Genomic DNA, 26,987 nt, shown 5'->3' with positions numbered 1-26,987 from the left:
CCGGCCCCGGCCCGCGCAGCGCCCCCTGCCGGTCGGCCGGACGCGGTGGCGGCGGAGCGCCTGGCGCGGGGCGGACCCTGGCGGCCTCCCTGGCGGCGGCGGCCGCGGCCGGAGCTCTGGGGAGGAAGCTGCTTCCTGGAGGGGGCGCACACTCCCCGGAGATCGCCATTTGCTGACCTGAAGTCTTTTCTTGCCTCTCAGCCGGTGGAGTGGGGTACCTCTCTATCCTACCCCAGGGGGATGCCGGTCGCCTGAGGAGCCCCCAGCCCAGACCTCAGTGGTCCTCACCTTGCGCATTTCTTAACCCCACAAAGCCCCTAATCCCGAGGAGCCCTGGACCCGTTTCCGCAAGAAGTTTCTTCCTGTCATCCATCCCCAGGAGTGCCCCGTTTAAACTCCTGAGCCTCCCTCGCCCCTAACGCCTTGTCCCAGGTCTCACTCCGCAACCCGAGGAGTCCCCTAGCCGCCACCCCGGGGACCCAGCCCCTCCTCTCCAACTGCTTTCCTCTGCAGGCCTCGCCAATGCCTCCTAAACAGCTTTGCGCTCCTTGAGACCCTCATCTTCGTGGGGCGGGAGACCCTTCCTCCTTGGGTCACCCGATCCACCCGACTCTCTTCCTTTGAGCGGCGTGAAGGCAGAGGTAAGGAGCGGAATGTGAGGAGGTCACAGGCTGTGTGTTTGGGCTTGGCCCAGCTTCCCGTTGCCACCACTCGCTCCGGGTCGTTGTACAGACCCTTTCTGTAAGTGCTCGGTGACAGGCGGTCTTGGAAGTCACGGTGGCCGAGTGGTTAAGGCGTTGGACTCGAAATCCAATGGGGTTTCCCCGCACAGGTTCGAATCCTGTTCGTGACGGCCGCTTTTTTTCAGGGTGTGTGTGAAGGAAACTTCTTGACTTCCACGTGTGTTTCGTGCCTTTCCCTTTCTGTATCGGAAACAGAAGCCAAAAGGTCTCACCCCTGGATCTGGGGGAAGAAGGGGGCTGAGGGTGACAAGAAGCGTTTAATGATGTACAACTGTGTTGGCTGCTAGGATAACAAAGCACTTAGAGAATTCTGTAACTTCAGGTTTGCAAGCAGAGTTTCGACGTACCTTGTTTCATTCTTTCGGGAGGGTGTAGCCAAAGATTTGGTTCAAGAACGGTTAAGTGTTGTTCAGGAATGTGAATGCTAGTTGTGCTTTTAATAGTAAAAACTGGAGTTTCCAGATAAAGAGGGCACCTCTGAATTTAATGACCAGACGTCACATCTTGTAGGTCTCTGTACCGTGAAGATCCTAGAAACAAGGCGTTCTCTCACTGGGATTTCCCTCAGGTGCTACGTCTCAGGGATCACAGAGCTTGTGGGGAATGATCTATTGAAACATCAACACTGCCAATCTGGCTGGAGCCAGAGTGTGCGAAGATAACTCACTTTTTATCGTGTGCTTATTATGTGCCAGGTAGTGTTCTAAATTCTCCTTGTTCCAAGTTCCTAGCTAGGGAATTACCTGATCCTTCTCCAACCCTCCTGTACTCACCTCACCTGGTTCTTTCTCTTCCCAGTTTCTCACTGTGGGGAATATCTAGGATTCTTGTTGAGGATGTTCTCTTTTTGTATATGATTTCTTGCACAGCCACATCCCCAAGAAGATTCCCCAGAGGGCAGGGATTCAAAGGTAATTCATAGAGTGTTTTACACATTTCTTTTCGGAGTTTCCCACCTTTCTATCATTCTCATGCCGTCTCATGAGATACACAAGCAGAGTTTCATAAGCAAACTCTGCTTGCATATGAGATATATCTATCTCATGCTGCTCTCTCCACTTATGCTGTTTTTTCCTTGCCACTGCCTCCCCCAGCCATACCACTATCCCCCCATACTTTCCATCCTGCATGTCTCTTTACCTGCTGTTTGAGGTTCTTGATTACAACAGCTAGAACCAATCAGTCAACCACTACCATCCATTAGGTTGTATTCAAGGCATCTCGTTTTATGTGCTTCTGCAAAATTTAATTAAAATGTTATATTTATCCTACCTCCTAAATAGTCTACTGTGTCTACTTTTCTCAGAACTGAGTGCAGGCTGGCCCCCCACCCCTTGCTGGAGCCTTCCTGTGAGGACTGCATGCACTGGTATATGTAACGCATCTACACTGTGATCTATCCACACTGCTATTATCTAAAGCATCCACACTGTGGCCAGGGACCTTAAACCCTATCGTGGTTCCTTTTTTTTTCTTCTCACTCTTTCATATTCACTACATTTCATCCACTGGTATTCTTTTAGTTCCTGGTATAATATTTGTCTGTGTTCATACTGTTCTCTGCCTGAAATCATCTCATCATCACTTTCTTCTCAGTTTCCATTAAATGTTGGTTCTCCTGGGAAGTCTTCCCTAACCACTCGTCACTCCCATATCCTATTCCCTTATCTTACTATGTGAAATCTTTCTTCCCTTGTAGAATATACACTCTTGGCACATTTAAGCCACTCCAAAAAAAATCTTTTTGAGTACGTGGATTTTTTTTTTAACATGTGTACATATTTTAATCTTCAGGCACTGGACTCCGTGAGAGCTTCTTGAGAGTTAGGACTGTGTGTTTTATTGTTTTTTGCACCTCCTCTATTAGGCTTTAGACATAAATGTGATTTTAAAAAAATGTACTGAATTAATATAATCTAATAGGTTCTCTACTGGACTTCCTACCAAATCCTGGTTTTGCGCATGCTCTCAAATTTAATTATCTGAAGATCCAAGATCAAAATTGACCAGCAGAGGGCAGCAGACAACTATGTTGTGAGGAGAAGGAGGCCTCATGGTTTACAAAATGGAGGATCTGGATCCAGAATAAGCTGGTTGAGATTGTTTGGTAATTGAGATATTTCTTTTCATTCTCAAATGCTTTCCTTGTAGTGTTGGAAGCGAGAGGCCAAGACTTTGAACTGCCATGCACAAGAGAGAATTTCAAAATTTTACTGTCCCCATTGCCCATCACAAATTCTTCACCCTTCCATCCCAACAAATCTTATCTTTCTGTCCTGTTTTGTGTTTCATAATCAAGCCCCCTTTCTCACTATTCTTACATATTCATTATATTCTACCCACTGGCATTCTTTAATTTTTGAGTTAATATTTGGCCTTGCTCTTCTGCCCTGAAGTTACCTTCTGCACCTAGGCTTGCAAGCCCCACTCATTTCAACCTCCTAAAGAATAACCTTTCATAGCAGATTAAAATTCTCCTACTCTACTCATTCAATCCTTCATTAACTCAGGACAAACAAAACAATGCCTTCACTTGACACTTCCAAATCACCATGTTGTTTTCTACTGTTTTTTGTTTTTAAATCTAGACCTTCTACCTCTAGCTCCATGCTATCTTTAATACCCTGTGGTAGAAAACTTTGCTATGTTTGAAGCCATTGATTTCTTACTGGGCTTGAGAGACATTGTACATTCTTGCTTTTCTCTTAGAACACTATTTTTCCATCTCATTTATTTTCTTCCTTCTTCTGTGAAGTTCTACAAAAGCTTTGCTCTTCTCCTCCTCCCAAGCCAGAAACCCCAAACCACTATTCCAAGCATGAACTTTCAGCCACATCATGGTCCTATATCTCAAGCTGCCTTGTTGTTTAGTCGCTAAGTTATGTCTGACTCTTTTGCAACCCCAAGAACTGTAGCCTGCCAGGCTCCTCTGTCCATGGGATTTCTCAGGCAAGAGTACTAGAGTGGGTTGCCATTTCCTTCTCTAGGGGTCTTCCCAGCCTGAGGTTGGAACCTGCATTTCCTGCTTGACAGGCAGATTCTTTACTGCTGAGTCACCAGGGAAGCCCCATATCTCTAGCCTATATATCTGCATAGCTAACCTAATGTCACCTAAAACACAAAACTTTTTCCTTCCCTGAATCACATTTTCAACTTTTTTCATTTGTTAATACTATTCTCCCAATTCTATCTAGTTTCCAACCTTAAGAATTATCAGGCATTTTCTTTTCTGCCATATCCATCATTCACCAACCTGCTTCCTCCATCATACCATCCATTTCACGGTTACGGTGGCCTTCCAGATGCCCCAGTTTCGCCACACTTAAAAATCTCTGAAGCACTGCTTTCATCATATTAATCTCATCTAGGAATTTCAGTGCCCCATCTGTTCAAACACATTCTCCTATTATCAATATGCCCTGCCTAAATCACCCATTTTTTTTAATCCTTGTGTCCTTCCAGTAAGATAGCCCCAATCTAAATGGGCTGGATGTCTAAGTCACAGCCTCATTTCTTCTTTCTCTCTTGAAGTTCCTTCTGTCTCCTCACCTTAAAACCAATGACTAGCTAATTCTACCCTATACTGATTTTTTTTTAAGCTGCAGATTCTTAGATCTTAATCAAATTTGCTTTTATGTGACTAAAAAGCTAATGTGGGGAAATCGAACATGCAGGAACTTATCTCCTTCCAATTTGTCAACTTGTTCCAGATGTTACAAGGCTTGAATCTCTGTAGTTTATCCAGTAAAACAAATCATTAGAGGACCCAAGCTGAAATGATCTCAACCTACACTTATTTCAGGAATGCTATCATTGCATAGAACATTTCTGGAGCTCCTTCATGGCTAGTTTACAAGCCACATTTAAATGACTGATTACTTCAAAATTACTTTAAAAAAAGCTGAAACATTAGCCACCCTTATCATGCATCTTTTTTTCCAGATTTTGTTCCAGATTACTTCTGGAATTCCCTAAGGTCAAATTCTTAGCCTCTGTTCTCTCCTTTAGTGGCTGCTATCATTCCTGGAATTTCTTGATAATTCCCAAATCCACATCTTTAACCCTAACTTTTTGCCCTTAAGCTGTAGACCCACATTTCTGTTTTCTAGCCAACTCCCTCTATGGGGAAGCACTTCCAACCCATTTTTCCCCAAATGAGCTCATTACTTCATTCTTCAAACCTGCTCATCTCCTCGCTATTCAGGTTAATGACATGTCCTCTCACTCACAGACTAGAAACCTCAGTCTTTATCTGTGACTCATCTTTAGTTAAGTGCCCCTTTTTATGTGCACTGGTTAGCAACTCAGGCTCTGGAATGAATTCTGGGTTCAAATCCTAGTTCTTCTTATTATTTTAAAAGATAAATTTGGCCACAACCCACAGCATGTGGGATCTTAGTTCCCTGACCAAGGATTGAACCCATGCCCCCTGCATTGGAAGGCTGATTCTTAACCACTGGACTGCCAGGGAAGTCCTCCAGTTCTGGTTATTAGCTACATGAACTTTGTCCTTTGTCTCAGTTTCCCCACATAGAAAGTGATGATGATAATCTTTTTATAAAACTGCTGGGATGACTAGATGCTTAATATTTAGCTCATGACTCACAATACATGCTCAATCTGACTGTTAGTCCCTTTCCTCACTGCCAATATCTGATCCTATTTGGAACTCAGCTCTAGTGATTCCTGGGAAGCCTTCCCTCCTGCATCCCATCAGGGTAGTGTAGGGAGTTGACCCCTTTCCTCCTCGTCCCATTGCATTAAACTTACCTATTAGCAGTATGCTATTCTGTATTTGCCATTATTTGTTCAAGTTTATGTCACCCAAGCTTCAAATTCCTTTCAAGGAATATACAATTACTTGTATATCTCAAATGCCCAGAACCCCGTCTAGCACTTGACACTTATGCTATAAATTTTGGCTGAGTGAATCCAGTTACCAAGGTCAGTTACCTATTGATTTTTCTCCCCTCCTCTGTCCTCTTTCTAGGTCTATTTCAAGCTCTAATCCTCTCATGTGAATTAGTGCAAAGCTTACTAATGTTGTCATCCAGTTTTCATTGTTTTTCCATCATCACTAGAACCATGAATTGCAAGTCACTTCGCAAGAACTTACCTGTAAAACTAATGTCCAAATTCCCTGCCATATCAAAGCTTTCCAGGAATCAGCCCCAAATTACTTTTAGGCTTCCATTACTTCTTTCAACAAACTCTACGCTTCAGATCGGAGAAGGCAATGGCACCCCACTCCAGTACTCTTGCCTGGAAAATCCCATGGGCGAAGGAGCCTGGTGGGCTGCAGTCCATGTGGTGGCTAAGAGTCGGACACGACTGAGCAACTTCACTTTCACTTTTCACTGTCATGCATTGGAAAAGGAAATGGCAACCCACTCCAGTGTTCTTGCCAGGATAATCCCAGGGACGGGGGAGCCTGGTGGGCTGCCGTCTCTGGGGTCGCACAGAGTCGGACATGACTGATGCGACTTAGCAGCAGCAGCATGCTTCAGATCACAATTCTTCCTTCTTCAACATATCCTTCACTTCCAATTGTTTTTATTCATGCTATTATTTCAGCCTAAAACAGAGGCTGAAAACTCTGGTGAACCATGCTTTTTTTGGCCCGTATTTAAAAAATTGAGCCAGCATTTAAAAGTTGTGACATTTAGCATAAACATTAGGGTGTCCACAAGTTTTTGAAAAAAATCATAGAAGCAGTGTTGAGTCCCTATTCTTGTATACCAGTAACCTATCAGATCTGTACTGCCAGCTGCCCTTCTCTCGGGGCACATATTTGTCACCTAGCCAGCTTCAAAAACCTCTCAATAATGGAAGCGTACAGTGATGAGATCAGGGTAATAGTGTGACAACAGGGCCTATGTTCTAATGTTACACAATGTAAAGAACATCTCCCATGAGATGCCTTTTATTCCCAGAACTGGTTAACTTCCCTGACTCCAGGGAATTCCCTGGTAGTGCTCTGACTCTACACTTTCACAGCTGAGGGCCTGGGTTCAATCTCAGGTTGGGGAACTAAAATCCCACAAGCCACATGGCATGACAGAAAAAAAACAGAATCTCTCTGACTCCAGATCTAATCTTGTTTAGGAAAAATAGCGGTTTGAAGAATAAGTTAAAAGATATTGTGAAGAAGGAGTCAAATTCAAAAGACCACTCTCTGGACAACTGACCCTATTCTCTTCAACAAATTAATGTTACCAAAAAGAGGTTGTTTCAGGAATCCAGACAGAGTTAAAACACATAACCTGGTGTAACCACATGGTTCCATTGGATCCAGGTTGGACAGTAATCAGCTCTAAAAGTATTTTTCTTAGGACAATTGGGGAACTGTGAATATAAGTTTGTATTAGATTAAGAATACATTGTTAATTTTAAGCATTTGTTATTTTGACAATGCAGAAAAATTCTGATTTTTCAAAGGCATATACTTAAAAAAAAAAAAAATTTAAAACAAGCAACCCTCTTTACTTCCCCGCCCATTCTCCTGACCTTAAAATAGGCTGGCACATTTTCTATAAGGACCAAGCAGCACACGTTTTAGGTCCTGCCACAGTTCTATGGCAGGTGCTCAGCTCTCCTGCTGCAACCTGAAAGCAGCCAGAGGCTACATAAACACAAAGGGCATGGCTGTGTTCTGATCCGACTTTTTTTTTTTTTTTTCAAAATCAGGCAGCAAGATACAAGTTGTGGTTTGCCAACCTCTGATCTAGAACAAGATACCACGTCTCCCGGGAGTCTTTCCTGGAATCCATGGCTTTATCTTCACTCTGCTCACATACTGCTTGTGGCAAGATCCACTTCCCACATTTACAATGTCTTATTATATACTCTGATGCTGGGAAAGATTGAAGGCAGGAGGAGAAGGGGACAACAGATGATGAGATGGTTGGATGGCATCACCAACTCGATGGACAGGAATCTGAGCAAGCTCCAGGAGTTGGTGATGGACAGGGAAGCCTGGCATGCTGCAGTCCATGGGGTTGCAGAGTTGGACATGACCGAGCAACTGACCTGATTAAACATTTATCTCTATCGGGGAGTAACTTCTGTGAAGGTAGGTGCCATTTTGCTATATGAACCACCAGCCCCAGCTCCACCCTAGTTGAGTTCTTGCAAAATAGACATTCAGTGACTACTGTTTCCAAAAACCAGGCCTACCCTAAAAGATTTGGCATCATTCATGACATTCAAAAGAATGAGCAGCAGGTTCTAAACATAATTTTAAAGAAACTTAAAAAAAAAAGCACTACTGCTGTCACTAGCGCATATATGTTGCCACTTGTGGTCTATACCATGATGTGCTTATCAGATCTTGTGTATATGAAAGTGTAGTAGATTCCATGGGCACAGGAATGTTCTTATGCTTTTTTTTTTGCCCCTCTAAAGTGTCTACAGTACTATTAGATTTATATTAGATGCATAGCAAATGCTCAACAAATTTAAAATACAGTACTATGGTAAACAATTTTTTTTTTCTCATGACAGGGAGAAAGTGGCACCAAATGCCTACAGAAGGGTTTATCGGGTTTGACAATCACAGCAGGCACAGTCGTTCCAGGTTCCTTTCCTCATGTTTACTTTTTTTAGTTAGGTGGAGGTTTCTCTGCCTGCCATAGAATCCAGATTCCAAAGCAAAGGTGTTTGTGGGACAAGGGGAAAGGTACTTGTGTATCACCTACAGAAAGTGTCCCCAAATCCCAGAGCACCTTGGGAAGACATGGATTTGGAGCAAAGGAAAACTAAAAATAACACAGTCCAGATCACTAGCAAGAGTGCTTCAGCTCTACAGAACAGGAGACAGGAGGGAAGGGCGTAGGAGGGTACGTACACTCCTTCCAGACAGACATCCTCCTAAAACAGAGGTCAGCCCAAAGATGAAGAGTCAGTTACAGAACAAGGAAGAAGTCAGGGAATTAAGGTAGAGAAAGGCCAAAGCAGAGGAGAACCTCCAGGAGGGGAGTGATATGAATTAAGAATTGAGAGAGCCGAGTGAAAGATTTATTATTAGTGCAGTCAATACCATGAAACAGCACATGTATAACACAACCAGCGACCTGCAGAGACACTAGTGCAAAGGGTAGGGGAGCCTTAACTGAGCTTCCTGGCTCCGTCTGAAGGTGGTAACAGGAGGGTATGGGCCTGGGTAAGGCAGGCAGGGGCAGAGGGGAGTGGAAGAAGTGTAGTAACCAGACTAAGTATAGCAGCGTTTTCAAATTCCTGAGCACAAGGTCCCGGAGCTGGAACATATGACTGTTCCTCACCGCCTTCAAGCTGTGTCCCTCTCCTCCCCACAGTCCCAGTGCAGCCATGACCCAACTACCCAGACCTACAGCAAGCTGGCCTGGGATAAAAGTCCAAGCTGTCCTATGGCCATCTTCCTCTAGCCCCTCTCTCACCTGCATATTAAGATAATCACACCCACTACCCTTCCCTTTCTCTTACTCTGCTGGTCACCCCAGGGATGAAGGAATGCCCTGGGCAGCTTGAAATGGAGCTGAAGCCCATGGCGGGTATGGGTGAGACAGCACAGCCTGTACTCAGTGACAGGATTTCCATCCCGTCTTGCCTGGTGAAGCTTAGAACCCAGCTATATATCTGCAAGGAAACTGGGTGTTGGGGTAGGGCTGGTGGCAGGTAGGATTTCTTCAAAATTAAATTCAGAGTTTTTTACCATGAGACCCTGGAGAGGCTGGGAGCACAATTCTCTAGGGCACAGTCAGTGATGCTGGACGGTCATATCCATCACTGGAATAGAGGAAGCGCCTCATCCTAGGCAGGTTATGGAGGCTTGGGGCAGGCTTCAGTTCAGCCAGGGGCTCCCATGGCCCTTCCTATATTAAAGCCAAAGGTTGTGCTGAAAAGGAAAAATATAAAAGACCTCAGCCCTGTCCCACCCTATCCAAAAATCCCCACAACAGGAACAGCAAAAGAAAAGTTTTCTGTTTTGTTAATTTTTTTTTCTTTTTCCTTTCTTAAAAAAAAAAAAAGGTAAATAAATTAAATTGCCAACAACATGGCTGGGCTAGAAAAGTGGAGTAGCCATAATAAGGCCTTTCTTAAAAAAAAAAAAAGTGGGAGGGAAAGAGTGAAAGAAAGTTATCAAAATAACTAGTTACAATCACAGGACTGGCGAGGGGTCTAGGGGGCTATTATGGCCCGTGCCACAGAGGCAGCACCCACCCAACTGCAGCAGAAGCCAGCAACCTGCTTCTTGCTGAGCACATTCACCCCAGGAGACTAACCCCTCACCCCCAACCCTGTCATTGCCTAACCGTGAGAAAGTGTAGGAAAGAAGAGCTCATCTGAAAATATTCGGCATCCCCAACTGTACACCCGCAGGCCCGGCAGGAGCCCACACCTTTAAGTGGCCTGGGGGTATTGCTTGGCACCGAGGTCCAGTCTTCTCTTAAGGGCTGCCAGCGATGGCCTACTGGCCTCATTATTTATTTCTAGGCTTTTGTTCCACTCTACCATGTCTTCAGGATGTCTGCTCCCCACAGCTGCCCTCTAAGTGCTGTTCAGAGTCAACAGACTTGCCTCATCTGGATTCCCAGGTTTTGGAGGAGGGGAACAGTTAGCGATTCCTCACTCCATCCTGATCCTCTATCAAAAATGAGTATCTTTGTGCTTTCTGAAAATATCTGGAACCAGGGACCCTAGGCAGGAAAACAGAAATAGAGATGGGGACTTTCCCAATCAGGTGGAAAATTTACAGACATCTTGGGGGAACAAATTAGACAAAAGGAGGGAATCTGGGTTTCCCACCTGAAAGGCTGAGCAGAGTGCCCTGCGGCCCCCTTCATTGGTGGCACAGCTGGGACACGTGTGGCTCCAGGGTAAGCCACGGTATTAAGGAAAGTGGGGAGGACTTGGGGCCCTGCTGCTGGAGTGACAGGATCTTCAGATTTTCATCTCTTCCAGAGAACCCATCAAGATCTCCTATATCTCTTCCACACCATGCGCAAAGATCATGACGAGCCCAGGCTCCTGCACCATGTCGTCACCCATGTGCTGGTTCTCACAGGCCATCACGACAACAGCCTGCTTGCCAGGGATGCGCTTGGCCACGTAGTTCTCATAGTAACGCCGGTTCATCTGTCTTGTCTCTAACGTAGCCAGACCCTGGGGCCAGCTCCGCTCGTGGGCGTTTTCAATCAGCTCATTGACAATAGAGGCAGGACAGCCACTCTCCACCAGGGAGCGCTTGATGACAGCCTGGAGCACAGCGTCAGGGGTGGAGATCATGCCGCCCCAGCGGGTCACTCGTGCAGGCTGCAGGGAGTTCACCCACCTGTGTGGAGGGAGTTGGAGGGGGTCAGTGAAGGTCAGCCCCTTTCTCTGCACTGGCTTTCCTCCTAATAGTAATGACTGCCTGCTCTGCCCTCAGCCTAACTTGATTCCTCCTTTCCTTCCACCATTGGTTCAGAAACTCCAGATCTTTCCCTAGGTGGTCCCATCTGAGTGTCAGCACGTGTTCCTCACCAGATTAAACCCCACAAGTGTAGGGTTCCTGTTGTTTCTCCTGAAAATTCCAATACTTAGCACATGGTGCCTGGCAGGTAGTAAGTATTCAACAAAAATGAATACCGAATGAAGCAATTATTCCTCTATTCTGTGTCCCTTGCAGCACTGTATAGACTGACTCACAGTTTAGTCTATGAACTATGTAGAACTCTAAAACTGAAAGGGATCTTAGACTTCACTTGTTTTTGCCACATTTTAGATCACTTTCCTGGATCTTTGCACTCTCTTCTCTGAATTGTAAACTCCCTGAAGACAGGGACAATATTTTCTCTTTTAACACAGGGTTTTGTGCATGTGGGTACCCATAACTCTTAGGTAAGCTTTCCGTTCCATCCACCAAAAATATGAGATCCTGTACTGGGGCTGAAGGTGATCCCCTTCTCTTCCGCCTCGTGTTCTTCATCCCATCATCTGAGGAGCAGTGGCCCCGGCCCAGCCCTCTTCTTACCCTCCCCCTCTGCCACTTCCCTGCTCTTCTCTCCTCAGGGCTCAGTGTCAGGACATGGAACGAGGATTCCACATCCTGAATGACACTCACTCTAGAATCTCGTTGTACTCAATGGTCTCTTCCAGGTTCTGAAGGTTGGGATTGACACTGCGAATTGCACGCATGTATGCCTTGAGCAGCTGAATGTCTCGCTTCTGTCGGAGGGAAGGAGAACAAGGGATAATGGTTAAGACAGACAATGGATGAAAGACAAAATGAAGGAAATCGAGAGGTCTGAGGAACAACCAGACTGGAAGGTTCATGAAGACAAGGATACGACTGTATCAATCCCAGCTGTACCCTCAGTGCTTGGCAAAGTGCCTCCAAGGGAAGGCATTTGATAAATGGTAAATAAATGAATGTCACTGATGGGATAATGAGGAACAAGAAGAGCTCCAGTCTGATTCGCTGTTATGCATAGGCAGAGTATCCACTAACCAGGCTCACAAGCACAGGCACAGATCCGCCGCTCACATCCGTGCCTATCAACCACAGGCACACACTCTGTGTTCTCCAGGCCCTACCTGCTCCGCCAGCTGGTGTTTATGTTCCGCTGAGGTCTTTTCCAGCTCTGCAATCCGTGTCTGCTGCTGCTGTACCACTGAGCGCAGGTGCTTAATACAGTTGTGGTTTGGCAGCTCATCTTTGGGCATCTCCAGGCTGCCACCCAGGGTGGGAAAAGAACACGACAGGAGCGTTCAATGAGATATGTGGCACAGGCAGGTAACTGCTGAGAGGGCTTTTCTCTACCGGAAATTACTAACATTCATTCATTTCTAACATTCTCTTGTTTACTGCCTTCACTTCCTTCTCCCCAGCTCCCCCACCCACCATATCCCTTTGCTGTCTTCTTCCTCTGGGCCTCTTTCCTTCTCCAAGACAGTGTTTTATCTCCCACGTGGCTCTGTGTTCCTCCTACAGATTCTGCCTGTGGACTCATTCCTTCTGAGAAGCCCTAGATTCAAAGCCCCAGCTATCAGTATTTAATCAAATATCTTACACCCCAAAGAAAGACAAAATAGGACCAGAGGTAACATGAAAGGCCTGGAAATTAGAGCAGTGAGTCTGACAAAGAGAAGTAGTACTGGACAAAAGGGAGGAATAAAGTAAATCAGTCTTTAGTGGTATCACACAGATTGCTGAAGCGGTCTCCCTTCTCTTACTAAAGCAAGAGGACAAAGACTGTAGCTCGGAAAGCAGCACAAAACAGATCCTGGAGCAGGGAGCCAGGGAGGCCAAGAGCACTCCTTGCCTATGCACACAGGAGACCTCTTCAGCAGGGAGTGGGAGCTCCACAGATGGGTATAAACGGGAAGGCCCCTCTCTGTGGGCAGAAGAAAGGCAGGACTCTTACCCGCAGCCCTGTTCACAGGTCACAGGCCGTTTGGGGTTGTGCTCACAGTCACTGAGGTGAGACATGAGGTTGTCAAGCCGGACGATAGCACTGCAGCCGAACACAGCGTTGTCGCAGGCAATCTGCAGCTTTGACAGCATGTTCCGCATGATCCGAGGTACTGGGCGCAGGTGGGCGACCGTTACAACGCTCCGGTCCACCGGACACGTCTGCTGCTGAGAGAACCACTGGGTGATGCAGGCATTGCAGAAAGCATGCTCACAGTGAGGGGCCTGGAAGAAGTTAAAGCAGGGCAAAGGGGACACAAGAGAATTAGCGGAGCCAGGAGCCTGGGGACGATAACTCTGCAAAGCCGATCAAGCCGCTGTGCAGCTTCCAGCGCCAGAGGTCCCTGGGGTCACGGCAACAGTGAGATCTGCGATGGGTAAGGCTTCAGATGTGTTTCCTGTGCTCAAGATTCCAAATGGATTGTGACATAAGACAAGTAAAAAGTTATATAACAATAAGAACTATAAATAACATTCCAGGACAGTGAGCGCAAGACATAAGGTGGTCAATTATTAAATGCCAACTGGATTACAAATATACAATAATTGGCCAAAGAAATCCAGAGGAGGGTGAGATCTTTCCAGTCTAGGTCAATCAGGGCAGGTATTTATGGACAGGACAGAATTTGATATGGGTCCTGAGGGATGAACTCGGGGGAGGGGGGCAGAGACTTACTGGCAAAAGTTCATTTTTTTTTGGCTGCGAGACCTCAGTTCCCCAACAAAGGATTGAACTTGGGCCACAACAGTGAAAGTGCCAAATCCTTAACCATTAGACCACCAGGGAGCTCCCCCAAGTTCTTATGTTATGAGGCCCAACCCGAGGTGTTGCCCTGAGTCCCAAGGAGCAATGCCTACGCTCCAGAACAGGTCTAGATTTTTGTAGAATCACATTCTTTTCAGTTTCATAAAGATCATATTTCAGCCTACTTCCTTGATAATGCAAAGTGAGAGGATTCTCTGGCCTCCAGCATGGGACAGACAGAGCGGGCACTTACTAGATGTTGATGAATGGATGAATGATGCTGAGCGCTTTTTTATGAGCCAAACATTTTGCTACGTGGTTAAATTTAAAAAGGTAAGACAGTTTCTGCCTTCAAAATGCTCAGATTGTAACATACAAAGGCTTCATAAGAAAAGAAGTCATTATCAATATCATTAATCCAACTGTCACTTTCGCTGAAAGTGAATCAAATAATATTTGATTCTTTTCAAAATCTTAGACCCTATCTCAAAAATCCTAGGTGTGTCCACTTTTCTCCATCTGTACTACCACTAACCCAGTTCAAGTGATCACCTCTCATCTAAATTATCATGTCTTCTAACTGGTCTTCCTGCTTCCACCTTACCCCTTTATAATCCACCCTACACTCAGCACCTGGAGTGATCATTTAGAAATGCAAACTGGATCATATTCCTCACCTGTTTAAAATTTTACAATGGTTTCCCATTACACCTAAAATAAATCCAAACTCCTGCCCAGGACTTAAAAATTCTGTTTGATCTGGCCCTGTGCCTCTCCTCACACCATGCTCCCAGCACTGACTTCAGGCCCTTCTGGCATTCTCTCTTCCTCATCCCACCCTGCTCATTACTGTCTCTTGCTTTTGCTACTCCCCTTTGCTGGCCCCTTATCGTTCTGATCTCAGCTCAGTTGAACCTCTTTCATGACCTTTCTATCTAAACCTGCCACCCCTGCAGAAGTATACAGAAGGCGCTACTTTTGTGTAAGAAAGGTAGGCAAATATATGTGTACATTCACACTTGCTTGTATCTGCCCCCATACACACTGGAAGGATACCAAATTAACAGAAATGGCTATTGATGAGGGGATTAGGTGGACTGGGACAAAGATGAATTAAGACTTTTCACCATACATCTTTTTCTACTGTTTTGATTTCTAAACCATATGACTTTATTATCTATTTTTAAAAAAATGATGTAGGGAAATCAGCATCCCTAGCAGAAGTTTTCTGTCCTTGGACATGCGTCTATTAACCTGGCTTGCTCCTCAGACAGTAAAGCCTGAGTGGGTGGGGGAGGATTTTCTGTCTCAGAGAGTCACTAACTGCCACTGATTTCTCCACACGTGACTCACCTCAAATGACGGTGCCAGAAAACAGACAAGGCCCTGTCAGGGTGGAGAGGGAACTGACACACCCCATGACCTCTTGACACCACGAGGAGAGCCTGCTCCACACCCAGCCAATCTGCTTCTAATGGCATGCGTGCGTGCTAAGTTGCTTCAGTCATGTCTGACTCTTTGCAACCCTATGGACTGTCGTCCACCAGGCTCCTCCGTGTCCATGGGATTTCCCAGGCAAGAATACTGGAGTGGGTTACCATTTCCCTCTCCAGGGGATCTTCCTGACCCAGGGATCGAACCTACATCTCTTACATCTCCTGCACTGGTAGGCAGGTTCTTTACCACTAGCGCCACCTGGCAGCAGGCTGCAAAGGCAGGCGATAGGGCCAGGGCTTGCTGTCACTGGAATGCATTCTGATTTTCATTCAGTTCAGTCATCTGTGTTCCTTTGGGTAGCTAACAAGTGGAGAGTAAGAATAAACTCCAAGAATCAAGGGGAGCCTTGTATAAGCAGTGAGTGGGGGAAGGGCCACAGCCCTCATTGACTGGTGTCTGGGTTTGGAACATGGTATTATCTCTACCTAGTCAGAGGAGCGGCAGAGGATTAATTGGTATTTACAGAGTACAGGCAATAAGGACCATGCAGAATGATGTCCCATGAATACAACTGTTAAGAATTCACCTTGTTCATTATACTTGCCTGGTACTCATGAGCTTCTCCTCACACTTGCCCCAGGAAGACACAATTATCTTTGGTCTCTCAAAGCTGGTAAAGAAATGACCTAGTGAAGGTGGCAGCTTTCATATCACAATGCAGAGTACATGGCTGCATTAAAAACTCCCCCCCCCCCCCCCCCCCCCGCCAATAAATCCCAGGAAGAAACTAGATCAGTTTATACAGCTCCCCACTTCCTATCTGTTAAACAGTAGGCAGGCCCTCAGGCTGATAGGAGAAGGCAATGGCACCCCACTCCAGTACTCTTGCCTGGAAAATCCCATGGATGGAGGAGCCTGCTGGGCTGCAGTCCATGGGGTCGCTAAGAGTGGGACACGACTGAGCGACTTCACTTTCACTTTTCACTTTCACGCATTGGAGAAGGAAATGGCAACCCACTCCAGTGTTCTTGACTGGAGAATCCCAGGGACAGGGGAGCCTGGTAGGCTGCCGTCTATGGTGTCGCACAGAGTCAGACACGACTGAAGCGACTTAGCAGCAGCAGGCTGATAACCTGAGACACTGCATCATGAAAATGCAGAGAGAACTTACTAGGAGAGTCCAGAAGTTCAGTTGTGGAAAGGGAGATGGAACCTAGTTAGAGCCCCTGAAGAGAAAAAGAAGCTACCAAGCTATTATCAAGAGGACAGAAACAAATAGCTGACCATTTTACAGCATGAAAACCTCACCTCCGAAGAAATTCGGAACCAGCTGCACTTCTGCGGTGTCCGCCTCTACACAGACTCTGGAAGGCCCCGTTCCTGGTGTCACCACCCCTGCTCCTTTGCCCCAGACCTCTAGTCTGCGTGTGTCAGGAGTGTGGGGAGTGGGAGCCTCAACAGTGGCTTCCCCATTGGCCCCATTTCCTAAGAATGTTTTCTAATTAGCTCCACTGCCGTCTGTTGCCTCACCAAACCTGCCATCAACCCGACTCACCTGGACTGGCTCCTCCAAGACTCCACTGCAAATAGGACAGATAAGGTCTTCGTCAACATCCCCCTGGAAACGGGTTACATCATACCCCATGTCTCATCACTGAAACCCAGGTCCTGGAAGGAACAACAGAGGAAAAAGAGGCCAGTTCAGAAGAATACAGATATGTGCCAACTTTATCTCACTGCCACAACCCATTCATTTGTCCAAAAAATATTTATTGAGAGCTTACTACATGCCAGTCATTTGTGGGGCAGTAGGGGAAGCTGACTCAAGAAATTTAATTCTAATGGGAGAATTAAAGAATTTTATATAAACATACACTTAAATTATGAAATGATAAATGCTCTCAGGTTAAGCACAGGGCATTATGATGGCAAGAAATTTGGATACCTAATGCAGGCTGAAAGGAGAGGGAGGCTGAGAAGTTTTCCAGAACACTAGCAGGACAAACAAATAGTTAGCTAGGTTGCAGGGGTGGGGGATGGGGTGAGGGTTGGGGAGAATTGGGGAGCCTGAGCAGGGTGGGACATTAGGGTTTTAGGCATATGAGATAGTGTGTTTAAAGGCCCAGAAGTAAGAGGAGATATATGATGAGTTCAGGGAACTATAAGTGATTCAGAAAAAGGCTGATCTGAAGGGTGCAAGAGAGGGAGTGTCAAAATACAAGGCTAGAAAGGCAAGCAAGAGCCAGGCCATGGGGAGTCTTACAAAAGGAATTGGGACTTCACCTTGAAGGCTACAGGGACCAATGAAAGACTTTAAAAGGAACGATGATAAAAGTTCTCTTTTAGAATCACTCTGTAAACGGGGCTGAGATTAGAGACAGGAAGAAATATCTAGGCAGGAGAGAAACGGTGAGAGTCTGAATTTAGGTGATGGTGATGGGAGGGAAGTTCAAGAAACAACACTCAAAGAGCAGCTAGGCTGCCACACCCCTTCCTTCGGCTCCTAAAGATCAAACCTAAATAAGACATTGTGTGTGCATGTTCAGTTGCTAGGTCATGGGCTGTAGCCCACAAGGCTCTGTTCATGGGATTTTTTTTTCCCAGGCGAGAATACTGGAGTGGGTTGCCATTTCCTTCTCCTAGGGGATCTTCCTGACCCAGGGATCAAACTGTGTCTCCTGCATTGCAGGCAGATTCTTTACCACTGAGCCACCAGGGAAGCCCCAAATAAGACGTCACTGAACAGTAACTGAAACTTTCCCTGTGGACATCCAACCAGTGGGCTGCCTGGAGCAAGGAGGGGCACCTGGTGTAAGGGTAGACAATCTGCAGACCCCATCAAACTGTGATGTCCTGAAAAAGATGAGCTACGTCAATTATGAAGTTCTCAGAAATTTAGAATTATGCTGTTCAATTTACAAGAATGGGGAATGGGGGATTTCCCTGACAGTCCAGTGGTAGGACTTGGCGTTTTCACTGTGGTGGCCCAGGTTTGATCCCAGGTCGGGGAAGCAAGATCCCTGAAGCTGTGTGGCTCAAATATAAACAAACAAATAAAAATTGAAAATAAAAGGGTAGGGAATGGAATGGACACAGAGAGGCCTTGCTAGGTCAAGTACAAACTAAAGTACAGCACTAGATTGAGTTAAGACTGACTGGATTTACATCCCTAGTTCCACTATTCATTAGCTGTGTGACCTTGGCCAGGCCATGTACACTTCCTAAGCCTAAATGGCTTTTTAAATAGATGAAATGGGTATAACCAAGAAACGATGCACGAAGAACATTTAGCATGGTGTTTGCTGGCACATACTAGGGACTCGGTACACAAGAGTAACCATTATTTTTGTAAACTTTTTTTTTTTTGACTGTGCCATGCGGCGTCTTAGTTCCTCACCAGGGGCCCTAACCCCTGGATGGCCAGGGAGTTCAGTACAGTTCACTCAGTCGTGTCCAACTCTTTGTGACCCCATGGACTACAGCAGGCCAGGCCTTCCTGTCCATCATCAACTCCTGGAGTTTAGTCAAACTCATGTCCAATTGAGTCAGTGACGCTATCCAACCACCTCATCCTGTCATCCCCTCCTCCTCCCACCTTCAATCTTTCCCAACATCAGGGTCTTTTCAAATGAGTCAGTTCTTCACATCAGGTGTACAAAGTATTGGAGTTTCAGCTTTAACATCAGTCCATCCAATGAATATTCAGGACTGATCTCCTTTAGGATGGACTGGTTAGATCTCCTTGCAGTCCAAGGGACTCTCAAGAGTCTTCTCCAACACCACAGCTCAAAATCATCGATTATTTGGCGCTCAGTTTTCTTCACAGTCCAACTGTCACATCCATACGTGACTACTGGAAAAACCATAGCTTTGACTAGATGGACCTTTGTTGGCAAAGTAATGTCTCTGCTTTTTAATATGCTGTCTAGGTTGGTCATAACTTTTCTTCCAAGGAGCAAGCATCTTTTAATTTCATGGCTGCAGTCACCATCTGCAGTGATTTTGGAGCCCCCCAAAATAAAGTCTGTCACTGTTTCCCCATCTATGAAGTGATGGGACCAGATGGGACCAGATGCCATGATCTTCGTTTTCTGAATGCTGAGTTTTAAGCCAACTTCTTCACTCTCCTCTTTCACTTTCACCAAGAGGCTCTTTAGTTTTTCTTCACTTTCTGCCATAAGGGTGGTGTCATCTGTGTATCTGAGGTTATTGATATTTCTGGCAATCTTGATTCCAGCTTGTGCTTCATCTAGTCCAGCGTTTCTCATGATGTACTCTGCATATAAGCTAAATAAGCAAGGTCACAATATAACAGCCTTGACATACTCCTTTCCCGATATGCAACCAGTATTTTGTTCCATGTCCAGTTCTAACTGTTGCTTCTTGACCTGCATACAGATTTCTCAGGAGGCAGGGAAGGTGGTCTGGTATTCCCATCTCTTTAAGAATTTTCCAGTTTGTTGTGATGTGATCCACACAGTCAAAGGCTTTGGCATAGTCAAGAAAGCAGAAGTAGATGTTTTTCTGGAACTCTCTTGCTTCTTCCATGATCCAACGGATGTTGGCAATTTGATCTCTGGTTCCTCTGCCTTTTCTAAATCCAGCTTGAACATCTGGAAGTTCACGGTTCATGTACTGTTGACACCTGGCTTGGAGAATTTTGAGCATTACTTTGCTAGCGTGTGAGATGAGTGCAACTGTGTGGTAGTTTAATTCCCTATTTACGTACACATCTAATTTCTACTACTTGATTAAAAATTCCTTAAGAGTAGGAACTGGTAAGCTACATCCAGTTTAACACCAAGCTATAGTTCTTAACAAAATATAAAATATTGGTGTGACTAAATGTTGCTTTAACTAGGAGCTTCCTAGCAAACAGAGTATAGTGGACACGTATTTCTGCCTACCTACCATCCCATTTTCTGTAAACAGCATCACAGTTTTCCTTTAGGAATCATATCCTGGTTCCTAATGGACATGTGACCCAACCCAGGACAATAAGAGAAATGCCTGGGACTCAAGGAGTTTGTATAGCTGGTAGGATGTACAACTCAAGAGTGGTCAGTGACCAGCCCTGCCATTAATGAGGAGAGCCTACTTATAGAATGACACCATAATTGGGAATTCCCTGGTGGTTCAGTGGTTAGGGTTCTGCACACTGCAGGGGGCACAGGTTCAATCCCTGGTTGGGCAACTAAAATCCCACATGCCACAGAGCTCAGCCAAAAAAAAAAAAAAAAGACACTACAATAAAGAAAGCAGAGCTGAGAAATAAAATTTAGATGAAATCATTTGAGGGCCTAAATTCAGCCATGTTTGAAGCCACAATCACTTTCTGAACATAAGTTACATGAGCCAGTAAATTCCCTATTATGTTTAGGCTGGTTTGAGCTGGGATTTTGTCTCTTTAATCAGACAAGATCCTAACTAATATACTAGGCTAATGGAGATAACAAATCACAAGGCTCACTTTGGAACCACTCAGCTTTCTTTACCCATTTTATATAGGAACAATGAATGATACCCCATGACATTGCTATAATTACACTGACCTCCATCACCACCATTTCTCTGCATTCCTGTTCCTCCATTTCTAGGATCTACATTCAGGGCCTTGGGCTTACTAACAATGCCTCTGAAATTGTCACTCTAAACTACGTTGGTCTGGCTATCTTCCTCTAAGATGGGGATATCCATGGAGAGAAGGGAACCCTCCCACACTCTTGGTGGGAATGTAAATTGGTACAGCCACTGTGGAGAACAGTATATAAAGGCTCTTTAAAAAACTAAAAATAGGGCTTCCATGGTGGCTCAGTGGTAAAGAATACACGTGCCTTGCCTATGCAGGAGACATGGGTTTGATCCCTGATCCAGGAAGATCCCACATGCCTTAGAGCAAATAAGCCCATGTGCCACAACTACTGAGCCTGTGTTCTGCAACTACTGAGCCCCCATGCCAAAACTGCTGAAGCTTGTGCCCCTAGAGCCCATGCTTTGCAATGAGAGAAACCACTGCAATGAGAGGCCTGAGCACCTCAACTAGAGAGTAGCCCCTGCTCGATGCAACTAGAGAAAAGCTCTCATAGCAACAAAGACCTAGCACAGCCAAAAATAAATAAATAAAAATTTTTAAAGAAGAGTATTAAAAAAATTCCACTAAAAACAGAGCTACTATATGATCCTGCAATCCCACTCCTGGGCATATACCCAGAGAAAAGTATGGTCTGAAAGGATACATGCACCTCAGTGTTCACTGCAGCACTGCTTACAATAGCCAACCCATGGAAGCAACCTAAATACCCACTGACAGAGGAAGAGATAAAGAGGATGTGATACATATATTCAATGGAATATCACTCAGCCATAAAGAAGGGAAACAATGCCATTTGCAGCAACATGCATGAACTAGAGACGGGCATACTGAGTGAAGTCAAAGAAGGAGAAATACCGCGTGACATTCCTTATATGCGGAATCTAAAAAAAAAATGATACAAATGAACTTATTTACAAAATGGAAATAGACTCACAGACTTAAAGGATGAACTTATGGTTGTCAGGGGAAAGGATGGAAGGAAGGGAAAGCTAGGGAGTGTGGAATCAACATGTACACACTGCTATATTTAAGAAGGATAACCAGCAAGGACCTGTATAGCACAGGGAACTCGGCTCAATGTTACATGGCAGCCTGCATGGGAGGGGAGTTTTGGGGGAGATTGGATACATGTATACATATGACTGAGTACCTTTGCTGTGCACCTGAAACTATCACAACATCATTAATCAACTATAATATAAATAAAGTTTAAAAAAAAAGTGGGGATAGCCATGTATTTGTCTCTCCTCAGACCTCTGACCTTCTGTTCCTATGTCAACATTCTTTTGAATAATCCATCAACAGTAATGGATCAGAGTGAGTACATGAAAGGTGATAAGACATCATAGGGACTTCCCTGGTGGCCTAGTGGCTAAGATTCAATCCTCCCAGTGCAGGAAGCTTGGGTTCAACCCCCAGTCAGGGAACTAGATCCCATATGCCCCTACCAAAGATCCTGCCTGCTGCAACTAAGATGGTGCCACCAAATAAATAAATATTTAAAAACAAAAAAATAAAGACATCATAAAGTGAAATGTAAGACCCAGAACCAAGGCCCCTTGTGATTCTCCTTGTTGCGACTCGCTGAGCAATGAGGATGGTGGTGGAGAGCCGAGCGCACAGTGCAGGATCGTCTTCTGCGGCCCTGCGTTGCTGACGGCTGCAGCGCACACCATGGCACTGTTCGCTCTACGAACTCTACTCCCTCTCTCTCATCCACACGGCTCCCAGAGAAGCTGCCCCACCAGTACAGAGACCTTACTCTAGGCTGCAGCTGACTGGGCCAAGGGTGAGCATGCAACCCAACCAGGGCCAACATATCGTATCTCTGAGAATTTGAACTTGACATCAAGCAAGATGACATCAAGCAAGATGAGTTGCTCTTTCTCTGCGTGCCATGTTCACTGAGGAAGACAAATCTACAGAGGGAAAGAAAAGACTGAGATGGACACAGTGAGAAAGGCCTGGATTAGAGCAGCAAAGTCCTGAGATCAGAGTGCAGGTATGTTCCCAAGATCCAGCTGCCTTCCTAACTTTGGTTTCTGTAAGACATCCTGTGTATCCTCTTTTTATTTAAGCTACTTTGAGTTGGGCTTCTGTATCTTCCAACCAAAAGAATCCTGGTTCAAACAGCAGCAAAGAAACAGCATATAGCATTAGGAGCTTAAAGAGGGATGGTTTAAATTAAGAGTAATGAAGACCCTAGGATACTACAGTAGGGTTAGAATAAACCTGAAAGTTATGGGAGTGCCTGAAGGATTTTTGTTGACATAAATTTACACATTTTTTTAATTTTGACAATTTCAGACTTCCAAAGATCCCATATAGCCTTCATCCAGACTCCTTAAATGTTTACATTTAACTACATTTATAACTGCTATATATATATATATCAAAACTTTTTGAACTTTTAAAAGTCAACTGTAGACTTGATGCTTCCTAAAAAGAACATTTTTATATTGATAGTAAGATTATAAAAATCAGGAAATTAACATTGATGTAATATTATATTTACAAACCAGTTTTCCAGTTTTGCTAGTTGTCCCAATAATCTCCTTGAGCAAAAGAACATTCAAGATTATGTTGAATTATATTATGCACTGAGTTGTCAAACTTCTTGAATCCTATGACTGAAAAAGTTACTAAATCCTTTTCGTTTTTTATAAATTTGACATTTTTTAAGAATGCACACTGGACTTCCGTGGTGATACAGTGGATAAGAACCCACCTGCCAACACAGGGGACACGGGTCTGATCCCTGGTGCAGAAAGATCCCACATGCCACAGAGCAACCAGGCCCGTGTGCCACAATTACCGAGCCCGCGTGCTGCAACTACTGAAGGCCACGTGCCAAGAGCCTACGCTCCACAACAAGAGAAGCTGGCACAGTGGCAAAGGCCATGCACTGCAACTGGGAAGCAGCCCCCAATCACTGCAACGAAAGAAAGCCCAGCACAGCCAGTAAATAAATAAGAATACACACCAGTTATATGAGAATGTCTCTCATTTGTCTGTTGTTTCCTCGTGATTAAATTAAGGTTTTGGGACTTGGAAGTCCAGTGGCTAAGATTCCAAGCTCCCAATGCAGGGGGCCCAGGTTCGATCCATGATCAGGGAACTAGATCCCAGATGCAGCAACTAAGACTCTGAATGCCACAACTAAAGATTTTGCATCCTGCAACTAAGACCTGGCACAGCCAAATAAATAGATAAATATTTAAAATCAATAAGTAAATTCAGGTTTCATTTTAGGCAAAAATACCACAAAGTAGCATTGTGTTCTCAATGCATCATATCAGGAGCACATAATGTTGATCTGTACTGTTCCTGGTGGTACCAGCTTTGATCCTTTGGTTAAGTGCTATTTGTCAGGTTTTTCTACTCTAAGAGTTCTTATTTTTTCCTATGTAATCATAAGAATGTTGTGGGGGAGATTCTTTAAGTCTGTGTACACCTGAAGGATCTTTAAGAAACTGACATGTCCAGCTTCCTATTTTAGACTGGCAGATTCTGGCAACCGTGCAAAAAATATAGGCGATAGGGAATATCAGAGAAATAAGATCTTTGTAGGAGTTTACTGTAAAAATTAAGATTAAAAAAAGTATAAACGTTCAAACCAAGGCATTTAAGAGAAGGAATCAGGAATCACACAGGCCAGTGGTTGTTGGAACTCCCACGCCTCCACTTAGGAGAACTAGGATCCTGCAAACTGCATGGTGTAGCCAAAAATAACAATAATAAAATGAATAAACAAAAATTTTTAAAGAGGGAATTTATATTAGTTCAGGAAGTAATAAAAAGATTACTTTTTTGTCTTTGCCTCGGATAATTAGTGGTGAATTCTTATTTACCAAAATAAGAAACTTTGAAAAAGATCAGGATGGGGTAAAAAGTAATGATCCTAGTCTTGGACGTGTAGAGTTTCAGAGTCCAAGCAGAAATCTTGAAGGTAATAGCTGACAGGTTTTGAAAGGTCACAAGGGAAAGTACACAGAGTGAAACCAGATAATGAGGATGGTTCTGAAGTCTATAGAACACTAGGAAGCACTGATTCTTTGCTTAATTTTTTAGTTTTCCTTTTTTCACAAGTAGAATATATTACTTTATGCTCATTTTAAAAGAATAAAGCCACTCTTCCCACCTTCCTCTCCCCATCCATTGCTTAGTGAACATTCCTTCTTTCAATTGCCCTGCCCTCCTTTGCTATACCTAGATTTTTTTTTTTTTCCCCCACACTGTACAGCATGCAGAATCTTAATTTCCCCAACCAGGGATCAACCCATGCCCCCTGCAGTGGAAGCTCAGAGTCTTAACCACTGGACCAGAGAAGTCCCATAGAATCATGTATGAAGGAAGCCCTGCTCCCAGGGAGTTTATATTCTAGTGGTTGAGAATGTTCAAGCCACCAGTCTAAGCCTTGATTACCATGTGTTTTGCCATTCCCTTCAGGACTGAGGTTTGCCTGATTGCCAATTTTTCCCCTGAAACAAATCATGTTCCAATTAACACCCCTGTAACATGATTTTTTTGGAGCATGAGAACAAATCTCTCTCCTAGGATGGATACTGAGAGCTGGAATTGCTGGGCTGAATGGTGGGCTTGCTATTTGTTTTCTAGACACTTCCATACCATACTCTGGAAAGGCCCTTTCAATTTACACCACCAACAACAGTGTGTGAAAATACTTTAATAATGACATTTAAAAGGAGGGCAGGGAAGGAGCCTGAAAAAAAAAAAGAGAGAGAGACTGAAAAAGATTGGCCCCAGATAAGAGAAAATCCTGGAGAGAAGAGAGTCACAGAAGTTTAAGGGAGTTGGGGGTGTGGCGAGGAGGAAGGAAAGAGGAATTCTTGTTTCATGAGTAGAGTTTCCGTTTTGCAAGATGAGAATGTTCCAGAGGTCTGTTTCACAACAATGTGAATATACTTAACATTATTGAACTGTATGCTCAAAAATGGTTAAGATGGGAATTTTGTGTTATGTGTTTTTACCACACACACACAAATTAAGGAAGTGGAATGTTTAGAGGAAAAAGAAGTGTCAAAAACTGCAAACACAAGTTGGACTAAAAAAAGCAGAAACTGCCAAGACATGGGACTGTGGACGCCCACAGCAGAGGGGGCTACATGGCGCTGGGTGGCACTGCGGCCAGGGCAGCACTGAGAGTGGGAGCCAGACTGCGGTGGCTCACAGTGAACAGGTGAGACAGAGAGACGGGGACGGAAGAAAGCTGCCGAAAGCATGACTTCCAAGGAAGAAAGGGAGAGAGGAGCACAGGAGGCTGAGGAAGGGCGCGGGGAGGGGTGTTTTTTCCTTATGCTAAGGAAGGTTTGAGGATGTGTGTGTACTGAAAGGAAAGCTCTAATGAAGAAAGAAAAGAAAAGATGAGAATCTGGTCACTGAGGGAAAGGTAGGATGGAAACCAGGAAATATGTTAAATAGGAAGAGGGACACCTTTAAAGCAGGAAAGCAGACAGACTTCCCTGGTGGTCCAGTGGTTAGGAATCCACATGACAATCCAGGGGACACAGGTTTGATCCCCGTGAGAAGCTCCCATGTGCCATGAGGCAACTAAGCCACTGCCCCATAAGTACTAAAGCCCCAATGCCCTAGAGCCTGTGTTCTAAGACAAGAGAAGCCATTGCAATGAGAGGTCTGTGCAACGCAATGAACAGTTGTCTTCACTCACTGCAATTAGAGAAAGCCTGAGTGCAGCAATGAAGACCAAGTGCAGTCAAAATAAATAAAAAAGTTTTTTTAATTAAAGCTTAAAAAAAAAAAGCAGGAAAGAAGAATGGTACTTAAAGAGGTCCAGACAGGTTTTCAAAAATCACACTAATGAACTTTTAAAAATCAGATAATCACGCTCATTTAAGTGAACAGTAAAGTATAGCTACACTTAGTTATGGTAATACAAGCCCACCTGATGGAAGAGCATATCTAGCACATCTATTTTTTTTTAAACATCTATTTGTTTACTGTTGGCTGCGCTGGGTCTTTGCTGCTGTGCACAGGCTTTCTCTAGCTGCACTGAGTGCG

The 26,987-nt window shown here is 44.7% G+C and overlaps 1 protein-coding gene, 2 long non-coding RNA genes and 1 other non-coding gene across 8 annotated transcripts in view; 3 read left to right on the top strand and 1 right to left on the bottom strand.

Moving 5' to 3' along the window:
• The first annotated feature begins 2 nt into the window (after nucleotides 1-2).
• LOC138437522 (uncharacterized) lies at nucleotides 3-12,162 on the top strand. 2 transcript variants are annotated; one of them, XR_011256001.1, is made up of 5 exons: nucleotides 3-214; nucleotides 514-641; nucleotides 2,667-2,850; nucleotides 7,431-7,815; nucleotides 11,859-12,162. It is a non-coding gene; the product is annotated as an uncharacterized lncRNA (long non-coding RNA). The 2 variants fall into 2 exon arrangements; XR_011256000.1 differs by lacking the exon at nucleotides 3-214 and having other exon boundaries at nucleotides 246-641.
• Nucleotides 772-853, top strand: TRNAS-CGA (transfer RNA serine (anticodon CGA)). Its single transcript has one exon. It is a non-coding gene; the product is annotated as a tRNA-Ser (tRNA).
• The window catches only part of RNF41 (ring finger protein 41), a 28,419-nt gene continuing 9,646 nt past the window's right edge, over nucleotides 8,215-26,987 (bottom strand). For all 4 annotated transcript variants that reach the window (XM_069584997.1, XM_069584998.2, XM_069584996.1 and 1 more), the window contains 5 exons: nucleotides 16,911-17,023; nucleotides 13,127-13,398; nucleotides 12,297-12,432; nucleotides 11,824-11,927; nucleotides 8,215-11,052 (listed from right to left, as the gene is read on the bottom strand). In XM_069584997.1, the coding sequence (XP_069441098.1) occupies nucleotides 10,701-11,052; nucleotides 11,824-11,927; nucleotides 12,297-12,432; nucleotides 13,127-13,398; nucleotides 16,911-17,000 (954 nt within the window). In that variant the 5' untranslated portion in view covers nucleotides 17,001-17,023 and the 3' untranslated portion in view covers nucleotides 8,215-10,700. The remainder of the gene's footprint in view (nucleotides 11,053-11,823; nucleotides 11,928-12,296; nucleotides 12,433-13,126; nucleotides 13,399-16,910; nucleotides 17,024-26,987) is intronic.
• LOC138437523 (uncharacterized) lies at nucleotides 21,639-23,937 on the top strand. Its single transcript, XR_011256002.1, has 2 exons — nucleotides 21,639-22,950; nucleotides 23,632-23,937. It is a non-coding gene; the product is annotated as an uncharacterized lncRNA (long non-coding RNA).

Source organism: Ovis canadensis, chromosome 3, assembly GCF_042477335.2.
Source record: "Ovis canadensis isolate MfBH-ARS-UI-01 breed Bighorn chromosome 3, ARS-UI_OviCan_v2, whole genome shotgun sequence".
NCBI classification, from domain to species: domain Eukaryota; kingdom Metazoa; phylum Chordata; class Mammalia; order Artiodactyla; family Bovidae; genus Ovis; species Ovis canadensis.
Note: the sequence above shows the minus strand (reverse complement) of the source record. Positions and strands in the feature narration are given on the sequence as shown.